Genomic DNA, 20,257 nt, shown 5'->3' on the forward strand with positions numbered 1-20,257 from the left:
TCGGTATCTGACGCGCAAAGCTGCCGCTAATCAATTCATTATATCGCCGGCCGCGCACGCGCACACGGAGAAATGAGTCCCGCAGCTGCAGCGGAGGGACTAATTAATATTATGATTTATTAGCTTTAGCTTTATTAGCTTTATTTGATCTACGAGGAGTTCGTTTAAGATCAATCAGAAAACGCGTTAAACGTCATCAACACGTGACTTATAGATTTTATAGTTTAAATATTTAATTCAACGTGAAATAAAAAATAATTTCATCTGTTTTCACGTCTCAAAGGTTTAAATAATTTACTATGTATGTATCGTTGAATGTTCACATAATAAATAATATAACAGATAAAAGGATAACTTTTATGGAATAAAACTATAAAAAACAATCGGAAACACCATTTTAATAACTTTTACGTTTGATTTCAGCAACAATATTACAAGAATTTATTTCTTTTTCACTCTAAATATAAAAATAGTTTGATTTTCTATTTCTGGATAATCTTTTAAAAGTTCGTTAAAGATCGTTTTGAACTATATTTATATCAAGAAATCAAATTAGGATAAATATTCTTGGACCTAAATCTCTTTGACGACTGACTCATAATTCAGCTGAGATCAATGACGTCACGTTAAAACAACAACATCAGAACCACCGAGGAAGGAGAGCAGACAGACAAACAGACAGACAGGCAGGCAGACAGACAGGCAGACAGGCAGACAGACAGACAGGCAGACAGGCAGACAGGCAGGGAGACAGGCAGACAGACAGACAGGCAGGCAGACAGACAGACAGGCAGGCAGACAGACAGACAGACAGGCAGACAGACAGACAGACAGGCAGACAGGCAGACAGGCAGACAGACAGGCAGACAGGCAGGGAGACAGGCAGACAGACAGACAGGCAGGCAGACAGACAGACAGACAGGCAGGCAGACAGACAGACAGACAGGCAGACAGACAGGCAGACGGACAGACAGGTGAAGAGATGGTCCGGTAGAAGCTGCAGCTCTTCTCTAATTGATGACTAAAGAGTTTGTTTGTTTTAGGAGAAACACTGAAGTGTTGATACAACACACGCAGACACACACACACACACACACACACACGCACACACACACACACACACGCAGACACACACACACGCACACACACACACTCACACTCACACACACACACACCTGATCCTCATCCGTGTTGTACTACTATACTATTACTTATACTACTAATAATAATAGTAAATATCAAATAAACGAAGTTCTAGGACAAAAAACTAGATAAACATTCATACATTTTTATCATTTATTTTCAATGCCCCGCCCCCCCTCCTCCTCCTCCCTCCCCCCCGCCCGTCTCCTGCGGGCTCGCGCCCGGTGACTCACCTGTTCATTCACTTCGCACCTGAGACTCACCGGAGCTGCACGTCCGTCAGGAGCCGCGCGCCCCGCTTCGGTTTTGGGTTCTGAGGACTGACCTGAGATCGGGTTCTGAGAACCTGGAGGATCCGGATCAGAACGCAGAACCAGGACCCGGACGGGAGGATGTCCCGGGCGGAGGAGGCAGACTGCGTGTGTTCCGTCGGGATGAAGTTCACGTGGGACATCAATGACCCCAAACTGCCGCAGGTAACAACCCGGTCAATAACGGAGCCGTTCAAGTCCGGTCATCGGTGAGGAAATCAGTTCGTCTCCAATCACAAACAGAACCGGATCTAAAAAAGCGAACCGCAAAACCAATTATTTAGATTCCAAACCGGACAGAAAAAAAATCACGATCCGGTTCAATAAACAAAAATAAAAACACACAAAAGACGAATCTGAGACGCGTTCAAAGACGTCACGATGAAACGTTTCATGAAATAAATAGAAAATATAAGCAGGTAAATAAATAAAAACAGAAAATAACAACAGTTAAATAATTAAAATCAGAAAATATAAACAGGTAAATAAATAAAAACCTGGAGGAAGTTCAAAGACGTTTTAAAACACACCGCAGGAAAAACAAACAAACAGTAACAAGATAAAAAACGGCCAAAAACATTTAAAAAAAATTAATTAAACATTATTTGTTTTCCGGCGACTCTTCTATTAACTATTTATTTATTTTAGTATTTCGAGGAAGACTTACAAAACACAAATGAAGCATTTTGAAAATGTTTTAAATATTTAATAACTTGTTCAAACTGGATTCAGGACATTTCAAAATCAATCACATCATGATCAATAAAATCATTTGCAGTAAATGTTAAAAGCTGACCGTCGTCCTGCGGCCTGAAACGACGCACGCCATTATTTACAGGACTGTCCGTGAGCCGCGGAGCATCATGGGAAGGAAAAGCGTGAGAACTCACATTGATTATGAAATGTGATAAAAGCCGATCAGCATCGATAAGGAAAGAAAATCTTTTTTTTCTTCTTCCTCCCGCAGTCAGAATGTTTGTGATTGGTCAATGGTAATTTATTATTTATAATAATATTCACAGCAGTAGAAGGTTATTATTATTATTATTATTATTATTATTATTATTATTATTATTATTCCAGTTTCAGCGGTGGTTGAACCCGAGGAAGTTCCTCCCTATCGGATGGTTTAATCTAAACGTTGAAATGTTTTTTTATTCAGTTTTACAGTTATTATAATTAATTAAAGTATAAGTACAGCTATATCTATAAATACTGTAGATGTAGAGTAATTTACTGCCACCTGTAGTAATACATAATAATAGACGGTAAGAAACTGTTTATAAACACATTTATGCAATGTTTTCACCTTTAAATCAAGTTTGATTATTGATCAGATTTACAGATTATATTTATCAAAGACTTTTCTCATGGGCATTAAATTATTGTCCGAATTTAAGTTTTTCTAATACCAGAGTTATGTTTTATTTTGAGGCATTTTTGGTTTTCTATTTTCTTTCTTTTAATTGTTCTGTATAAATATCTATTTAATTTATTGATTAGTGAGGATATTAAATATGACCATTACATTCTGAAGCCACGTTTTGTGTGTGAAATCTGAATTTACGATCTATTTCGAAAACACTGATTGTTAAACATATTTATTAAATATTTATATTTACATTTAAATAATTAAAACGTATCTTTTATTTGTTCTGATAAATGAATTCATAATATCAAATGTTAAATATTTCTTTATTAAGCTCTTATTTTTAAAGCCCTTCCTGTTTGGTCGGTTCCCGCCACGCTGTCGCATTTAAAACTACAAAATTATGCACTATTTTAAACACGATAAGTTCCAGAAAAAAGCCCAGGACATTCAGTTATAATTATATTATTAATATATATAGTATTTTATGTGTTTATTGTAGTTTTCTAAAATAATTTTGTGTAATTAATGTGTGAAAACACAAATATTAATGCACTTTTTAATGCCTGCATAAAACATAATAAGTGTTTTATTTATTTCCTGAACATTTAAAATTAATTTGAAACAAAACCTCTGCATTTTTTGTTTACCCAAGCGGAACCTTGATTTGAATACATTATCACAAACATTTAATTAATGAGAAAATCATTATTTGTCATTTTTTTGTTTCGAGTAGAAATCAAGTTTGTGCGAGAGATAAAATAAAATATCCACAGCGAGTCTCTTCTCTGCATCCTGAAGTTTCCTGTTGGGAATCATGGATTTTACTAAAGCGATGAGGATGAGGATGAGGATGAGGAGCATCTCTTAAACAGAGTAACATTTCAAGCATGTTTGTTTTGTACACAAACAGAAATGCTCTGTCAGAGGGCGGAGCCTCCAGGTGAGGCGGTGTATCAATAACAGAACATCTAGAACCATGTGCTGCTTATTGATCACTTATCAGCCTTCCTGTCTGTTTATATGACGTTATGATGTTTGTGTGATGAAGACAAAAAAAAATTATCGCAAAAACACAATTATCAATAATACTAAAAAATAAATTATGTTTTTTTCTAGAAAATAATGAAATAGCGCTTTAAAGAATCCTAAAAAAAAAATCCTTTACGCATCTATTTGTTGACCCAAATCGGATCTCATAACTTTATTTAAATTACACCTCTTCATCACAAAATCAGTGAAATATTCCTGATTGGGCATCGAACCAGCAACCCAGCACATTCGGTTCTCAATGAATCGCTCAGAAGGTCGTCTGAAGGTCGTCTGAAGGTCGTGTTTGCCTGAAGCGCTGACTCCACGCTTCAGCTTGTTGTTGCTCAAACAGCGAAAACTGGTTCCTGTGTTTCTGTTTTCACCGAAGCCAAAACACCAAACCCAGTCTCTCAGGTCCAACAGCTGATCCCGGGTCGGATCTCACGCCAATCAATACCTGATTCATCTCAGCCAGCTGCCTGTCTCTCTGTCTGTCTGTCTGTCTGTCTGCAGGACACCAAGCAGTTCGACCCCTTCCAGGAGTGGACAGACGGTTACTTTCGCTTCATTTACAGCGGTGAGATGCCGCTAAATCAAATGCTAATGCTAATCTTACACAACAGCATGAACTAAAACTCATGCAAGACAGTTTTATCCATTTCATCTTGTGCTAACTTTAAGCTAGTTGCTCATGCTAACTGCCTAGCCTGGCTATTTTAGGATAAGACATAGGATACTTAAATAATTAAACAATTTGGTGAATAAAATTCAGACATGAAGACGACTCAATTCACGCTAGCTCATGTGTTTAAGCTAGCTGCTGGTTAATTGAGTGTTGTATGCTAACAACAGGCTAATTTAGCCATAACTAACAAACGGCGTTGCTGCTCATAGCTCAAGCGATTGGCAGACAGGCATTGGCAAGCTAAGCTATCTAGCTAGGTTAGCTCAGGCTCAGGCTAGCTCAGGCTAGTGGCGCGGCTGCCCCGTGCCTGCTAACCGTGGCCTGTTTTTCAGCTGAAGATAAGAACGCGCAGCGACACCTTTCCGGCTGGGCGATGAGGAACACCAACAACCACAACTGTCAGATCCTGAAGAAGTCGTGTCTGGGGGTGGTGGTCTGCTCCCGAGGCTGCACGCTACCCGACGGGTCCAGACTGCAGCTCCGCCCCGCCATCTGCGACAAGGCCCGGCAGAAACAGCAGAGTAAGGAACCCGAACCCGAACCCGAGCCCGCTCCACGCCCATCCACGCGTAGCTGACCGGCGCCTGTGCGTTTCAGAGAAGCTGTGTCCGACCTGCAGCTCCAGCCTGGAGCTGCTTCCGTGTCGCGGTCACAGCGGGTACCCCGTCACCAACTTCTGGAGGGTCGATGGGAAGGCCATCTTCTTCCAGGTCAGCACGGCTGGCACGTGTGACACGCGCGTCCCAGGTTCCCGACCCCCGAGCTACTGTTTGTGCTCTTTCAGGCTAAAGGGGTCCATGATCATCCCAGACCGGAGTCCAAGTCCGAGACGGAGGCCAGGAGGAGTTCAGTGAAGAGACGAGTCGGCTCGCCGCCGTTCACCCCCAAGAGGCGACTCATGGAAACGCAGGTTGACGAAACCCGCCGGCTGTTCGCCGTTGATCCGAGTTGTGGATTGGTTTATTTATTGACTTGATGTGGTTCAGGCTTTAGGCCCCGCCCTCCTCTCCTGCGTCGATCCGTCAGACAGAATCTCCTTCATCGAGCCAAACTTCCCGCAGCATTACCCAGCATTCCAGAGCCCAGAGCCTTACTACAACCCCCATAATGCTCTAGGAGACGCCCCGTCTGCACTTCAGAAACCAGCCAATCCCAGGCTTTATATGGGCCGGCCCGGCTACGAGTTCCAAGGATACCTGACCTCCCCATCGTATCCCGTGACCTCCGACCTTTGTGACCCCAGGTTAGCCGGTTGGGGGGCGTCAAACGGGACGAAGCCAGATCCTGATCACCTTCTGATATCTGGACTTTGTGCAGGGTGGCTCCGGTCCTGGGCTCCTCCTCTTCCTCCACGTCATCTTCGGCTCCTCTCTCTTCGTCCTTCGACTCCCAGACGAAGCCTTCTACAGGCTGGAAGGACCTCCTGAAGAGCTCCGCCCCTTACAGTGACAACCACCATTACTACAGCACGGAGTACCCCTGCCGGTACCCCAGCAACGCCCCGGTGTCCCCAGCAGCGCTACAGACCATCATCACCACGACGACCAAGGTGAGTTCATCCACGACATTATAAAAACGTCTTCTTGGAACTCGCTAGCGCCGCCTGTCTGTGGCTTTGACGCCAGTCTTGCTCCTCCTCCTCAGGTCTCCTACCAGCCCTGTCCGAAGCCTCCTGCTGGACTCCCGTCCTACCAATCCGGGCCTAAACCCCCTGCTGGACTCCCGGCCTACCAGCCCTGCGCTCGCTCCCCCAAACCTCAGGGCCTCCCCGGCTGCTCCTCCGTGATGGATGACGGCTCCCCCTCGTCCTACTCCACAGAGGTGAAGGTGATGGAGGAGACGGGCGGAGTCATTAAGTCTTTGTCCTTTCAGCCCGAACCCCTGCAAACCAAAGCGGAGCGAGCCGACGGCTACGACTACCGCTACGCCTACCCCAACACGTACCGCTACGATGACTACTGACAGCCCCGCCCCCTGCCAGAACCCCGCCCACGTCCCACCTGTCCCGCATGCACCGCTGAGCTACCTGTACTGTTGTTGCTATGACTACTGACATTTCATGGTCTACCATAAACTGTTCTAGACGTCCTACCACGGCAGGATGGTTCTGACACCAGAGGATGTGATCCAGGACTAGAACCCAAACTGAACCCAAACCTCTGGAGTATTTTCACGTTCCTAAAACCAGGTTGGGTTCCGGTTAGACATTCCTGCTCCAGTTCTCATCCGGTTCAGGACTACAAAAGAGATGCTGGAACTGGGATTCAAGGACAGCCGAACCGGGCTCAGCAGGATTCTGTCGGGCCTGAAACCCAAACACACAAGTCGCTGTTTCTGGAGCGTCTCACGCTTCAGGCGCTGATAATGTCCTCAGTAAAATGTCCAGGACTTCAGTCCAGGAGGTCACACCTGGGGCGGAGAAGGTCTTCATGGTCCTGACCCAAGTAGAAAGTCCTGTTCAGACCTTGGTTCTAACGTCGCCCGCTTTATATGTGAAGGTGTTTTAATAAGAAGGTCCCCGTCCTCTGATCCGGTCGTTCATTGGGTCGTCGAGAGAATCTGTGGATCCGGACTGAATGTGACGGAACCTGAACGGAACCGTTCCTGACTGAAGGTCCGTTTCTGTAAGAACTCGAGTCTCACATTAAAACAAACTGTTGGACAGACGCTTGCTTCCTCTTTCATTCCACAGAGACAGGAAGTAGAATCACACCAACGAGCAAGAAGGAACCAGAACCGCCATGTTGCTTTTAACCAAAGCGGCACAATAAATACGTTCATGAAGCTTCACAGCAAAACAGTCACAAGGTTCTTCAGAGGAACCATGAAAGGAACCCAAAAAAAAGACAGTGAAAGGCATCAAATGAAGGCGAAAAAGAAAGTCTACTTTTTAAACATAGCGGTAGGACCACGGCGGTAGAACGGCGGTAGGACCACGGCGGTAGGAGCAATGGCGGTAGGACCACGGCGGTAGAACGGCGGTAGGAGCAATGGCGGTAGGAGCAATGGCGGTAGGACCACGGCGGTAGAACGGCGGTAGGAGCACGGCGGTAGAACCACGGCGGTAGGACCACGGCGGTAGAACCACGGCGGTAGGACCACGGCGGTAGAACGGCGGTAGGACCACGGCGGTAGAACCACGGCGGTAGGACCACGGCGGTAGAACCACGGCGGTAGGACCACGGCGGTAGGAGCAATGGCGGTAGAACGGCGGTAGGACCACGGCGGTAGGACCACGGCAGTAGAACGGCGGTAGAACCACGGCGGTAGAACCACGGCGGTAGAACCACGGCGGTAGAACCACGGCGGTAGGAACGTCCGGCGCTCCTTTCAGGCCGTGCTCTGAGCTGGACCTGCGCCCCCACCCCCCCCCCCGCGCCGGGAGCCTCAGGTTTGGACGCCTCCCGCGGGGCATCAAAGGGACGGTGTTTGGACGGCGGCTGGTTTCAGGCTGCGCCAGTAATAAATGTTGTTTTGACAGGAACGCGTCGGAACAGGAGTCACTCCGCCGTCCTCGCCGTCCTCGCCGTGAACCCTTAAACCCCCCAGCCTGACTGTCACTACCTTCCATTAAACCCTTTTCCTCGTCTCACTCGTTACCTTCCCTCCAGTTTACATTACCATCCATCACTACACAATTATGTTGGGCGCTCAGCGGCTGGCGGTCGGACTCAACCACCCACTCGGATCCCGACTCACAGGTGGGAGCACACCTTCAATCTGCTCACGGCTTTGTCAATAAAGTTATTTCAATCGGCAAGGAATCGTTTCTGCAGCATGAATAAAGTCAAGGTGCACAGGTGAGAGGACGGGAGGAGCACAGGTGAGAGGACGGGAGGAGCACAGGTGAGTGGACGGGAGGAGCACAGGTGAGTGGACGGGAGGAGCACAGGTGAGAGGACGGGAGGAGCACAGGTGAGAGGGCGGGAGGAGCACAGGTGAGAGGACGGGAGGAGCACAGGTGAGAGGACGGGAGGAGCACAGGTGAGAGGACGGGAGGAGCACAGGTGAGTGGACGGGAGGAGCACAGGTGAGAGGACGGGAGGAGCACAGGTGAGAGGGCGGGAGGAGCACAGGTGAGAGGACGGGAGGAGCACAGGTGAGTGGACGGGAGGAGCACAGGTGAGAGGACGGGAGGAGCACAGGTGAGAGGGCGGGAGGAGCACAGGTGAGAGGACGGGAGGAGCACAGGTGAGTGGACGGGAGGAGCACAGGTGAGAGGACGGGAGGAGCACAGGTGGATGTCCAGGTGTTTCAGGGGAGTGTGCAGGTGATGCAGGTGTCTAACGCCTGTTAGCATGCTGATGTTAGCATTTAGCTCAAAACACAATTAACATTTCTGCATTAACAATAAACAAATAGAGAGAAGGAGCTCTCCTCTGATTGGCTGACGTGTTTTCACAGATCAGGTGAAAGATGTCTCCGAGCTGCAGCAGCTCTCAGCCCATCAGCCAACGCCTCACCTGTAAACCAGGTGAGCGTAGCACAGGTAATCCCGAGCTGCGTAATTCTATCCTTTCACCAACAATCACCTCATCCTGTCTTTTATCTCTTCATCTTCTTGTTCTTCTTCACGCTGATCTACATCGCTGCTTTTTCACACGCAAATCATTTCATCCCTCCTCCTCCTCCTCCTCCTCCACCTCCTCCTCCTCTTCTTCTTCTTCTCCGCTAAATAAATCATCCCGTCTGCTGACAGGAGATACCTTTCCAAACAACGACACATCTGCCCCTCCGCCCCTCCGCCCCTCCGTCCCGCCGTCCTCCCGCTCTGATGTGGCTCCGCGCTAATGGATGTTTTCATCTTGATGCTACATGGTTGTGATTTACAACAGAGTCGGACGGGAGAAAGGCGGGACTAAAGTTTAGACGCTTTCCAGAGCTGCAGCTTTATTGTGTGAAATCTGACGAGTGGAAATCAATAAAGAATATGAATGATTTATGGGAGGTAACCAACCCAAAGGCCCCGGCGCCCTTTGACCTCACCCGCCCGTCGCCGTGACGCCGCGCTGTAACGGTTTCCTCTTCGTGTTCCCGTGTCTGTGTTTCTGTTCAGGAATGAAAGTGTGTTGTGTATTTAGCTGAGTGCGGCAGCAGGAATGTGCAGGTGTGTTATCGCCGTCGCTGATGCAGAATAAATGTCCAGAAACAAAACGGGAATCTCCGCTGGGATCAGGAATATTCCAGAACAGGACGGCTTTGTCCCTGAAGAAGTCCAGAAACTGGATCCGGATCAGAATGAAGCATTTCTAGAAGAAAGATGAGGTGGTGGACAAGGATGAGGACGAAGTGGAGGACGAGGACAAGGGTGAAGGACGAGGTGGAGGACAAGGTGAAGGATGAGGTTGGAGGACGAGGACGATGGTGAAGGACGAGGTGGAGGACGAAGTGGAGGACGAAGTGGAGGACGAGGTGGAGGACGAGGTGGAGGACGGGGTGGAGGACGAGGTGGAGGACGAGGTGGAGGACGGGGTGGAGGACGAGGTGGAGGATGAGGTGGAGGACGGGGTGGAGGACGAGGTGGAGGACGGGGTGGAGGACGAGGTGGAGGACGAGGTGGAGGACGGGGTGGAGGACGAGGTGGAGGACGAGGTGGAGGACGAGGTGGAGGACGAGGTGGAGGACGAGGTGGAGGACGAGGTGGAGGACGAGGTGGAGGACGAGGTAGAGGACGAGGTGGAGGACGCCCCTATAAACAAATAACTGCTGCAGAAAGACATGAAAAACATGTCAGCTTCAAAGACGGAAGCCGACCTGGAGACGGTGACGCAGCGCTAACACCGCCAACATGTGTGTGTGTTGGAGCGTGATTGTGTCCCGTTGTGTGTCCGGTCGTTCACGGTGTATTCGTGAGAAGTCTTATCGGTGCAGGACGACTCGTAGAAATGTACTGTCCCCTTAAAGAGGCATGACAGTGCCGGTCCGATCGCTATCGTCCTCCGATAGCATCGCGCTGCTAGGGATGTTTACAGCGCCCGGGAAAGTCAGGACAGCCAAGCGTCGATAAAAACGTCGAGTAGCTGAGGGTCATTGTGAGATTCAGGCTTCAAAGGAGAGAGGGAGGGAGGGAGGGGGAGGGAGAGAGAGGGAGAGAGAGCGAGAGAGAGAGAGAGAGGCCCAGAACAGAAGCTCTAATCAGCGGAGGTTGATTCTGTTTTATGCTAACGGCTGCAGCCAGACTTGTTTTTAAATGTCTTCTTACTTTAGCATGACGACAAGCTAATTCACCCGGGCCCTAGAATGTTGGCCTGATGGTGGCGCTACATCATAACCGCACCCCCATCACCTGTTGCCCTTGATTCCTGTTACCTGTGTTGCATCTGCTGCTGCTGTTGCCCCGGTTACATTTGTTGCCCTTCCTGCACCTGTTGCCTCGCCTTAGCCCGTTGCCCTTGCTGTGTTTGTTGGGTTATTTGCCCCCGCTGTGTTTGTTGGGTTATTTGCCCCGTTGCCCCTGCTGTGTTTGTTGGGTTATTTGCCCCGTTGCCCCTGCTGTGTTTGTTGGGTTATTTGCCCCGTTGCCCCTGCTGTGTTTGTTGGGTTGTTTGCCCCGTTGCCCCTGCTGTGTTTGTTGGGTTATTTGCCCCGTTGCCCTTGCTGTGTTTGTTGGGTTATTTGCCCCGTTGCCCCTGCTGTGTTTGTTGGGTTATTTGCCCCGTTGCCCCTGCTGTGTTTGTTGGGTTGTTTGCCCTGTTGCCCCTGCTGTGTTTGTTGGGTTATTTGCCCTGTTGCCCCTGCTGTGTTTGTTGGGTTATTTGCCCCGTTGCCCTTGCTGTGTTTGTTGGGTTATTTGCCCCGTTGCCCTTGCTGTGTTTGTTGGGTTATTTGCCCTGTTGCCCCTGCTGTGTTTGTTGGGTTATTTGCCCCGTTGCCCTTGCTGTGTTTGTTGGGTTATTTGCCCCGTTGCCCTTGCTGTGTTTGTTGGGTTATTTGCCCCGTTGCCCCTGCTGTGTTTGTTGGGTTATTTGCCCTGTTGCCCCTGCTGTGTTTGTTGGGTTATTTGCCCTGTTGCCCCTGCTGTGTTTGTTGGGTTATTTGCCCTGTTGCCCCTGCTGTGTTTGTTGGGTTATTTGCCCCGTTGCCCTTGCTGTGTTTGTTGGGTTATTTGCCCCGTTGCCCTTGCTGTGTTTGTTGGGTTATTTGCCCCGTTGCCCCTGCTGTGTTTATTGGGTTATTTGCCCCGTTGCCCCTGCTGTGTTTGTTGGGTTATTTGCCCCGTTGCCCCTGCTGTGTTTGTTGGGTTATTTGCCCCGTTGCCCCTGCTGTGTTTGTTGGGTTATTTGCCCTGTTGCCCCTGCTGTGTTTGTTGGGTTATTTGCCCTGTTGCCCCTGCTGTGTTTGTTGGGTTATTTGCCCCGTTGCCCCGCTGAGTTTACGTTAGCGTTGACATCTCGTCCGTTGGTTCCAGCCATGGTTTGTTTTGAAGACTTCAAAGATACCGATACTGACGATGACGATGATGATGACGATGACGATGACGATGACGATGACGATGACGATGATGATGACGATGATGACGATGACGATGACGATGACGCCTTCGTGATGTTTGTACGAGTCCTGACAGCGAGATGATGAAGAGGAGATAAAGACCAGATGATGAAGATGAGATAAAGACCAGATGATGAAGAGGACAGATTGAAACAGGTTCAACTGGTTCGGATCCAAACACACAACCACAGGTCAGCCGTTGATTGGTTCAGTTCGACATGTGACGTGATGACATCAGCAAACAGGAAGTAACAATCAGCTACTCTGTGACTACAGGAAAACTACGACTCCACCTCAAAGTACTGCAGTAACCGATGCTAATCTCTGTCTGTCCACACCTGAGCAGGTAGACTCAGACTGGACCGGAACGTTTCATTCTGGTTCCTGTCCCTGTATCCAGGACCAGGTTCTCATGTGGATCACTACAAGGTCCCGGTCTAGACTTAATGCATCCATTAACAACAGGCTGGACCAGGACCAGGACCAGGACCAGGGCCGGGACCATGACTGGGGCTGGGACCTGGACCGGGACCAGGACCGGGACCGGGGGCGGGGCCAACGTGAGCTGTGTCAGTGTCTCAGGGAGCGGCAGCTGTTTCTTCTTCGGCTGTTTTGACAGAACAGGAAGTGTTTTTGGTTGAGTGAAAAAGAATGAAGTTTATCTTTACAGACGAGAACCAGACTGACGAGACGAGTCTGGACCTGATGGACGAGAGACAGAGAGAGACAGAGAGAGAGAGGGGGGGGGGGGGGGAGGCAGAGAGAGGCAGGAAAATAAACTGTTCACCCTCTCATCACACCTGAGCTCAGACACTCCTTTATCAAGAAGCAACTGATCGGAGCTCAGATCTGCTGCTCACTGACTATAGCGCTAGCGGCTAGCGTTAGCTACGATGGCTAGCGTTACCTACGATGGCTATGAGAGCTGACATTAGCTTCCTTGTTCAGCTACGGTTGCTTTATTACTGCCAACTTTTACTTTTCAGTCATGTGTTCACCTGCCTGTTCACGTGCTGTTCATCAGCCAATCACAGGTGATGGGCGGGTGTTCCAGCCAATTTTAACGCACGATTAAAATGTTAAATGTTGCCATCCAGGCCCAAGCGGCTCCACGTGGTTCGTCCGTTGCTGCTTTAGAAAGGTAAACTGTCTGCTAGCATGACAATAATCCTGTCCGTCAGTGATTGGCCGGTGCTCACCTGTGGTTGGACGTCTGGCTCAGGTGTGTCTGTGACCTGAAGACAGTCACATGATGGATGCTGTTTCTTTGTCCTCCGCACTGATCCGCAGCAGGAATGTCAGCTACGCTAGCTATGCTAACGACACAGTTCCTTTGTGGCATGCTGCGACACACACACACACGCACACACACACGCACGCACACACACACACCTGATCCTCATCAGTCTCTTATCTGTACACATCTTTATACTCAGTTAGTTTTTAGGGCTGAGAGTCGTTCAGGACCGATACCGCGGCGCTAACACGGCTAACGAAATTAAAATACACTAAACATTAAGGTGCCGTTAATCGTCCTTAAAGCTACAGCAGCAACAATTAGCCCGCGGCGTTCAGGCCGCTAAGACGCCGGACGCTGCAGCGCTCACAACCGTGGACGCTGTCAGCCGAGCCGCCATCTTGGCCCGGCGGCATCGTCCCCGCTGCATCCCTGCAACAGGATGCAACAGGGCGGGGCCGCGCGTTAGACTCGCTAATAAGCTAACAAACGAGCCGGCGTTGACACAGCTCACTGCTAACCTGCGTAGCATCAGAGAAGCTCGAATGATTAATGAAACGCTGGTGAATCTCGTCATCAATGATGAAATGAGGATTAAACATCCTGATTAACGACGTCTCCAATCTGATAATCAGCTCCCAGATCAGCTGTTAGTAAATAAAACCAGAGGATGGGGGCGGAACGACAACATGGGGGCGACAGAACCACAGAAGAAGAGATGAAGCGCCGCTAGAAGACGTTTGATGTCGGCGAGACGGACAAACCCCCTTGTTATATATAATATTATATATCATGTGTTTACTATTGTATTTAATGTATATACAATAGTATACATACTATATACATATACATTATATACAATAGTATACATTACTGGTATTGTATATAATGTATATGTATATAATGTATATGTATATACAATTCTTTTTCATGTGTATCATAAGGTATTTAGCGTGCATGAGGAGTGTCGCTGTGCATTCTGGGTGACGTAGTCAGCTCATGTTTTTATGGGATGTTCCCTGTGAAGTCTCCACCGGTAGGTCAGCCTGTAACTAAACCGGATTGTGGGTAACTAAGTAAAGCGCTTCGTGTCCGGCTACAGTCCGGCGCCCCTGACCTTTGACCTCCTGACCGTCCACACGGCGGACACCCGAGTGTTGGGACAGACGGGCTGTTGTGTTGCTGGAGTCGATGAGCCGATGGAGACGCACAACAAGCAGAGAGTGTTTGATCCAAACACGCGCACACACACACACACGCAGGTAACCTGAGAGTGTCGCACACACCTGGACGCTCACCTGTACCTGTCCTGTTAGCTGTAAACACGGAGGGACTGCACAAAGTCATCCATCACTTTCTCCTGCAGCCACAACATCTTTACTTTGGTCTGTGTCTAGTCAAACGCCCCAGTCGTACTACAGTACTACACAGTACTACACAGTAGTACACAGTAGTAGGATGTAGTATATTTAATGACAGCACTAGAAAACATTCCCATGATGCATTGCTGCTTTCACAACCGCTTCTGTTGTTGTTGAGCCTCTGCGGTTGAAGTTATTGGTCATGATGTGAACCCTGGGTTTTGCCTGTCAGGTCATAAACAGCCTAAAACATGTTTTTGTTTGTTTGTTTTGTTTTTTTACACACCTGAAGTCAGGAATGTGTAGAAACCCTAAGATAAACTATTTGGAGCAGATATTTACGTGACATTTCTGCTCTGATTCTAGTTCATGCTAACGGCTAACCGTTTTAGCTCCAGATGATGGAGTCATTTAAAACTAGCCAGGTGTTCATTTAATCGTTAACACCAAGAACGCATCTTCCTGCTTGATGACGTCTTTATTTTGGGCACTTGAAGTACATTTGGCTGCCGGCACTTTACCTCCGTTTGGACGCAGGACCGGTTCTTTACCTCCGTTTGGACGCAGGACCGGTTCTTTACCTCCGTTTGAACGCAGGACCGTTTCTTTACCTCCGTTTGAACGCAGGACCGTTTCTTTACGTCCGTTTGAACGCAGGACCGTTTCTTTACCTCCGTTTGAACGCAGGACCGGTTCCTTTCCCGGCGGACCGGATCAGACGTTTCCCAGATGGAAGCTACGGGAAGTTTCAAAAGAGACGAGCGGCGGCTTCAACTTGGGCGTCTGCGGGGAGGAGGGAGGCGCAGCAGCAGATGAAAAGGTGGCGAGGAGGTGAGCAGGTGGGGTTTAACCACTGAGACACAACAAGGGCGCATTAGGAGGACGGAGAGGATGTGGAGGAGCGAGGAGATGAAAGCCGAGCAGAGAGGAGGACACGAGGAGCACGAAGCACAAAAGGATCAAACCCCGGCCGCAGACTTCTGGCCATCAACTGAACGCACTTTAATCAGCAGCTGGTTTGACCTTTGACCTTTCACATGTCTACTCACTTTTGGCAACAACCCCTAAATGATTGGGGGGGGGGTCCATCTGATTTATTGTTGGAACAAATGTTCTACCTTTAAAGACGCCACTCAGACGGCGTGCTGATTGGTTCCGACCCGCCGTCCAACGATGCGGTTTGTCCACTGATTGGAGGGTTTGCTGTCTTAAACCCCGCCTCCAGCCGCACTACCACCTGCAACCAATGACGTAGGAGGCGGCGCTAAAAGGACAGTAAAACGTTTGAAACGCTAACGGCTAGTGATGTCATTATTTTCTAGTGATGTCATTAGTTTGGAGAACGAAAGCAGAAAAGTGACGGACGAACTTCTTCTTCTTCCTCTCATGATTTTCTAAATGCCCCCCCCCCCCCCCAGGTTGAGATGAAAGGAGCAGTGATGGAGGTGAAGAGTGGAGGACACCAGCTGGGTGGTAAAATCACTCAAACACTCAGCCTTCCTCTTCTTCCTCTTCATCACTTACTTGAGGAGTAACGCAGTACTTTTACTCGGATACTTTCACTTCTCTGTCTTTTAATGGACTTAAAATAAAAAAGGTGAAGAATATCTCACTTTTTTCATACATTAAAAAATAATAATTAAATGTATTGATGAAAAAATATTTTCCTCCGTGTTTTCACCTCAAGAAGAAATCGTGAACGTTTGAGATGCAGCAGAATTTATTTTCTTCAAACCCTCGGAGAGAGGAAGGCTTTCATCTTTGTTTGTTTGTTTGTTTGTTTGTTTGTTTGTTTGCAGAATATCGTAATGTCAGAGAAGAGAAACGAGGACAAGCTGATCTGGTTCTGAGGTGGATCTGGACCATGCTGCTGATCCAGGACCTGTTTTGCTGGAATATTTTACAATTATAGAAACTAAATATAAAACAGCACATGATTTGACCTGATTTATCTGAAAACGTTTTAATCCCTATTGGAGGAAACAATCTTTAATTTCTCTTCTTCTCTATTTCCTCTCATCATAATTTTTTTACTTTAGTAAATAAATATATTCAGTTTATATTTTAGTTTTTCTGAAGTCTTTAAATTGTATTCCATGTTTACATTTAATGTTTTATTAGTTCCTGATTATTTTACCCTGTTACAGCGTCAGCTGACTTGAACACTGTTTGTTGGTGTAGCAGCGCCCCCTGCTGCTCAGGATGACGTCACGTAGATTTTAAATGATTATTTGTCTTTCTTAAACTATTTGTAATTCTTAAACATCAGTAAAATGTAAATGTATACATAAATGAATGCATAAATGTATATAATAATATCGTATAGTAGTACAGCAGCAGGTTTTATTGCAGTACATTTTGATGTTAAAGCCTTTATGTGGGTAGAGCTTTGAGTATTTCCGTTGTAGTATCGGTGTCTGTACTGCAGTAGTACAGCTAACAGCTGACTGGCGGCAGCAGCTGTGTCTGTAGGTCAAAGGTCACCCGAGTTGTCTGTCCTCAAATAGAGCTGCCCTTCCCCGGGGCCTGTAAACACACCAACCAGCTTCTCCGTTGCCCCGGCAACAGTCGGGCTGCAGCCACCGAATCCATCCAGGGTCCGTCAGACGTCCGTCGGGGTCGGGCGACCGCGCACCTTCACGGGGTTCTCCTTCCACGAGGAGAACGTCCCCGCGGAACGTTAAAGACGTTCGTCTTGAAGCTCATCGCTCCCTCAGTGACAAGAACCCGCCTCCTCCCGTCGACTCCTCGGAGCGTTAGAGAGAGTTTCCTCCTGGTGGGACCTTCCAGGACCCGGTTCCTCCGAAGGTTCCTAAGGACAGCCGGAGCTCCGGGTCCCGGTTCTATCGGGGCTGAACCCGCCTCCTCCCGTCGACTCCTCGGCGCGTTAGAGGGAGTTTCCTCCTGGTGGGACCTTCCAGGACCCGGTTCCTCCGAAGGTTCCTAAGGACAGCCGGAGCTCCGGGTCCCGGTTCTATCAGGGCTGAATCCGTCTCGTCGGACGTCCAACAGGTGAGACGCCTGAGGAATGGGCGGGAAAGCGTGTAAAGAGGAGGTGAAAGAGGAGAAGAGGAGGAGCGTGGGCAGGGAGGACAGTCTGACCTCCGCCGACAGAATCCGTCGGTTCTCCAGCAAGCAGTTCGGATACAGCGTCCTCAGCCTGGCTCGCCGGGGACTGATGGTAGTACTCGTAGTATTCCCGTTAGTATTCGTAGCATTAGCATGTATGGACTTCCTGTCTTCTCTGTCGCCTCCTGCAGGAGGTGCCAGAGGAGTTGTGGGAGCTGCTGGAGCTGGAGAAGCTGAACCTGTCCCTCAACAGTCTGAAGGTTCTCCCTCCCCAGTTGGCCCTGCTGTCCAACCTGGTGGTCCTGAACCTGTGGGGGAACCAGGTCAGACCTCCTCCCGAGTCCTCCTTAAAGAGGCGTGTCCCGGGCGGGACAGTCCAGCAGCTGCTCCGTCTGCTGGCTGAACCGAGTCTTTAATCCCCCCCCCCTGATCCACTAGGATCCAGTTTCGGTTCCCTCTTCACCTTCATCCTCCCTCCTTCAACCTTCAGCAGTGTCGGGTGTCGCTGGCGGTGATCGTGTTTATTGGACCGAGCGCTGAATGCTTGTCTCTCGTCCCCAGCTCGCCGTCCTGCCGGCGGAGATTGGACAGCTGAAGACTCTCCGGGTTCTATTCGCCTACAGAAACAGACTGACCGAAGTTCCTGAAGAGCTGGGAGCCTGTACTCAGCTGGAGGTACTGCAGATACTCTGGAAAGTACCTGTAGTTTTCGCCCAACCCTGACTCGAGTGACATCACCTGATGACATCACAGTTCAGTTCCTCTGGCATCCTGAACATCTGGAAACGTCTCTCTGGAGAGTTTGTGGGAGAGATTTCCAAGGGGCCAAATGTTGACCCTTGTGGTACCCCACTGGAGCTAAAGACTCACGTGTCGTTCCTGCGCCCTCCGTCCTGTCTCTCAGGTGCTGAGCCTGGCCAACAACCAGCTGTCCTCGCTGCCCTCCTCGCTCTCCAGCCTGACCAGGCTGAAGAAGCTGAACCTCAGTCACAACCTCATCGGCCACATCCCGGGCTGCGTCTACCACATGAAGGCTCTGGTAGGGTCTCAGGTCCACGCTTCAGGTCCGGGTCAGCCCCCCCTCCTGAGCCCCGCGGACTCACCCCCGCTGTCCCGGTAGGTGTTCCTCCATCTGGCCTGTAACCGGCTGGAGAACCTGGCGGAGAACATCCAGGCTCTGGTGGAGCTCAAGATCCTCATTGTGGAGGGAAACAGCCTCCATTCTCTGCCGAAGGCCCTCTGCTGCCTCACCAGGTGACCCCCCCCCCCCCCCCCCCCATCAACTAATCGCACCCCCCCCCCTCTTACACTAACCCCCCCACCTGATCGTGTCCAGGCTGGAGCTGCTGAATCTGGACTTCAACGACATCAAGGACGTTCCCCAGGTAACGGACCACACAGAACCCTGACGATGATGGTGATGATGACGATGACGATGATGACGATGACGATGATGATGGCGTGTTCAGGATATGCACCAGCTGTCCCGACTGGAGAAGCTGGCCTGCCACCCTCTGGATAAAGGACTCCACATCACCCACAACCCACTCCTGAAGCCCGTGAAGGAGGTGCTGGAGGGGGGGCTCGGCGCCCTCTTTGACTACCTCCGAGCCGCGTAGGCCTGGGGGCGGGGCTTCATTCATGACCTCAGAGTGGAACAGGGTTGAAGACAGGACTTTTAAATTACCTGGAGTGTGTTGAAATGACCTCAGAGCTGTCCAGCTGAGGGGGCGGAGCTTTTTAATTAATTGATTAAATGGTGTAAAGAGGCGTAAATGGTTGAGGGCGGGGCTTTTCAGTGACCTCAGTGATATTTAGAGATGTGGGCGTGGACTTTCATTGATCTTTGAAACGGAGGGTGTTGTCTTTTTAATGACCTCAGAACTCTGCAGAGGTGAGGGCGGGTCATCTGCAGAGGTGTGGGCGGGTCATCCGCAGAGGTGTGGGCGGGTCATATGCAGAGGTGTGGGCGGGTCATCCGCAGAGGTGAGGGCGGGTCATCCGCAGAGGTGTGGGCGGGTCATATGCAGAGGTGTGGGCGGGTAAATGTGAAAATAAAATCGGCTTCATCAGTTCTCCTGTCGGTTTCTCTGCTGTTGTTCCGGGTTTGCCCTGCAGGGGGCAGCACAGAGCAACGAATGAACGGCGTTCATCGCTCACACACACAGAGCAGCTTCCATTGACCGGTCAACGTGACGTCATCGAAGACGGTCCGTCACTCTGACCGCGAGACGCATCTGCAGGAACGGTTTCCGACCGAGAGACGAATAACGAGAGTCGGTGTTTAACGGAATAAACAAAATAAATAAATAAAACTGCAGCTTCAAAGGTCCGGATCGATGAGAACCGGGTTTAAAGACACGCCATTTAGTGAAAGACAGACCGAAGTCAAACAAAAAGTACAAACAGCATCTCCCACGTGACCAATCTGATCGATTCTGAAACGTTCATCCGCGCCCCGGTGAGCGGCTCCTCGCGACGTCACCAGCAGGGGGCAGCATTGCGCTCACTGATCCGGTAACGGAGCAACGACTGAAACCTGTTGAAGCGATAAACGTT

General features: G+C 49.4%; 2 protein-coding genes across 2 annotated transcripts; both read left to right on the forward strand.

The window, feature by feature from the left end:
• Positions 1-1,535: 1,535 nt before the first annotated feature.
• On the forward strand, positions 1,536-6,502 carry gcm2 (glial cells missing transcription factor 2). The gene is made up of 8 exons (XM_068748120.1): positions 1,536-1,619; positions 4,369-4,432; positions 4,873-5,061; positions 5,138-5,250; positions 5,325-5,450; positions 5,527-5,783; positions 5,858-6,089; positions 6,185-6,502. Exons 1-8 carry the CDS (start codon positions 1,536-1,538, stop codon positions 6,500-6,502), a joined length of 1,383 nt encoding a protein of 460 aa, XP_068604221.1.
• Positions 6,503-17,629: 11,127 nt separating this feature from the next.
• Positions 17,630-19,766, forward strand: lrrc30a (leucine rich repeat containing 30a). The gene is made up of 7 exons (XM_068747936.1): positions 17,630-17,810; positions 17,890-18,021; positions 18,260-18,373; positions 18,603-18,737; positions 18,819-18,952; positions 19,035-19,083; positions 19,168-19,766. Exons 1-7 carry the CDS (start codon positions 17,658-17,660, stop codon positions 19,315-19,317), a joined length of 867 nt encoding a protein of 288 aa, XP_068604037.1. The 5' UTR covers positions 17,630-17,657; the 3' UTR covers positions 19,318-19,766.
• Positions 19,767-20,257: the final 491 nt, after the last annotated feature.

The sequence above is a fragment of the Brachionichthys hirsutus genome, chromosome 14 (genome assembly GCF_040956055.1).
Source record: "Brachionichthys hirsutus isolate HB-005 chromosome 14, CSIRO-AGI_Bhir_v1, whole genome shotgun sequence".
Taxonomy (NCBI): domain Eukaryota; kingdom Metazoa; phylum Chordata; class Actinopteri; order Lophiiformes; family Brachionichthyidae; genus Brachionichthys; species Brachionichthys hirsutus.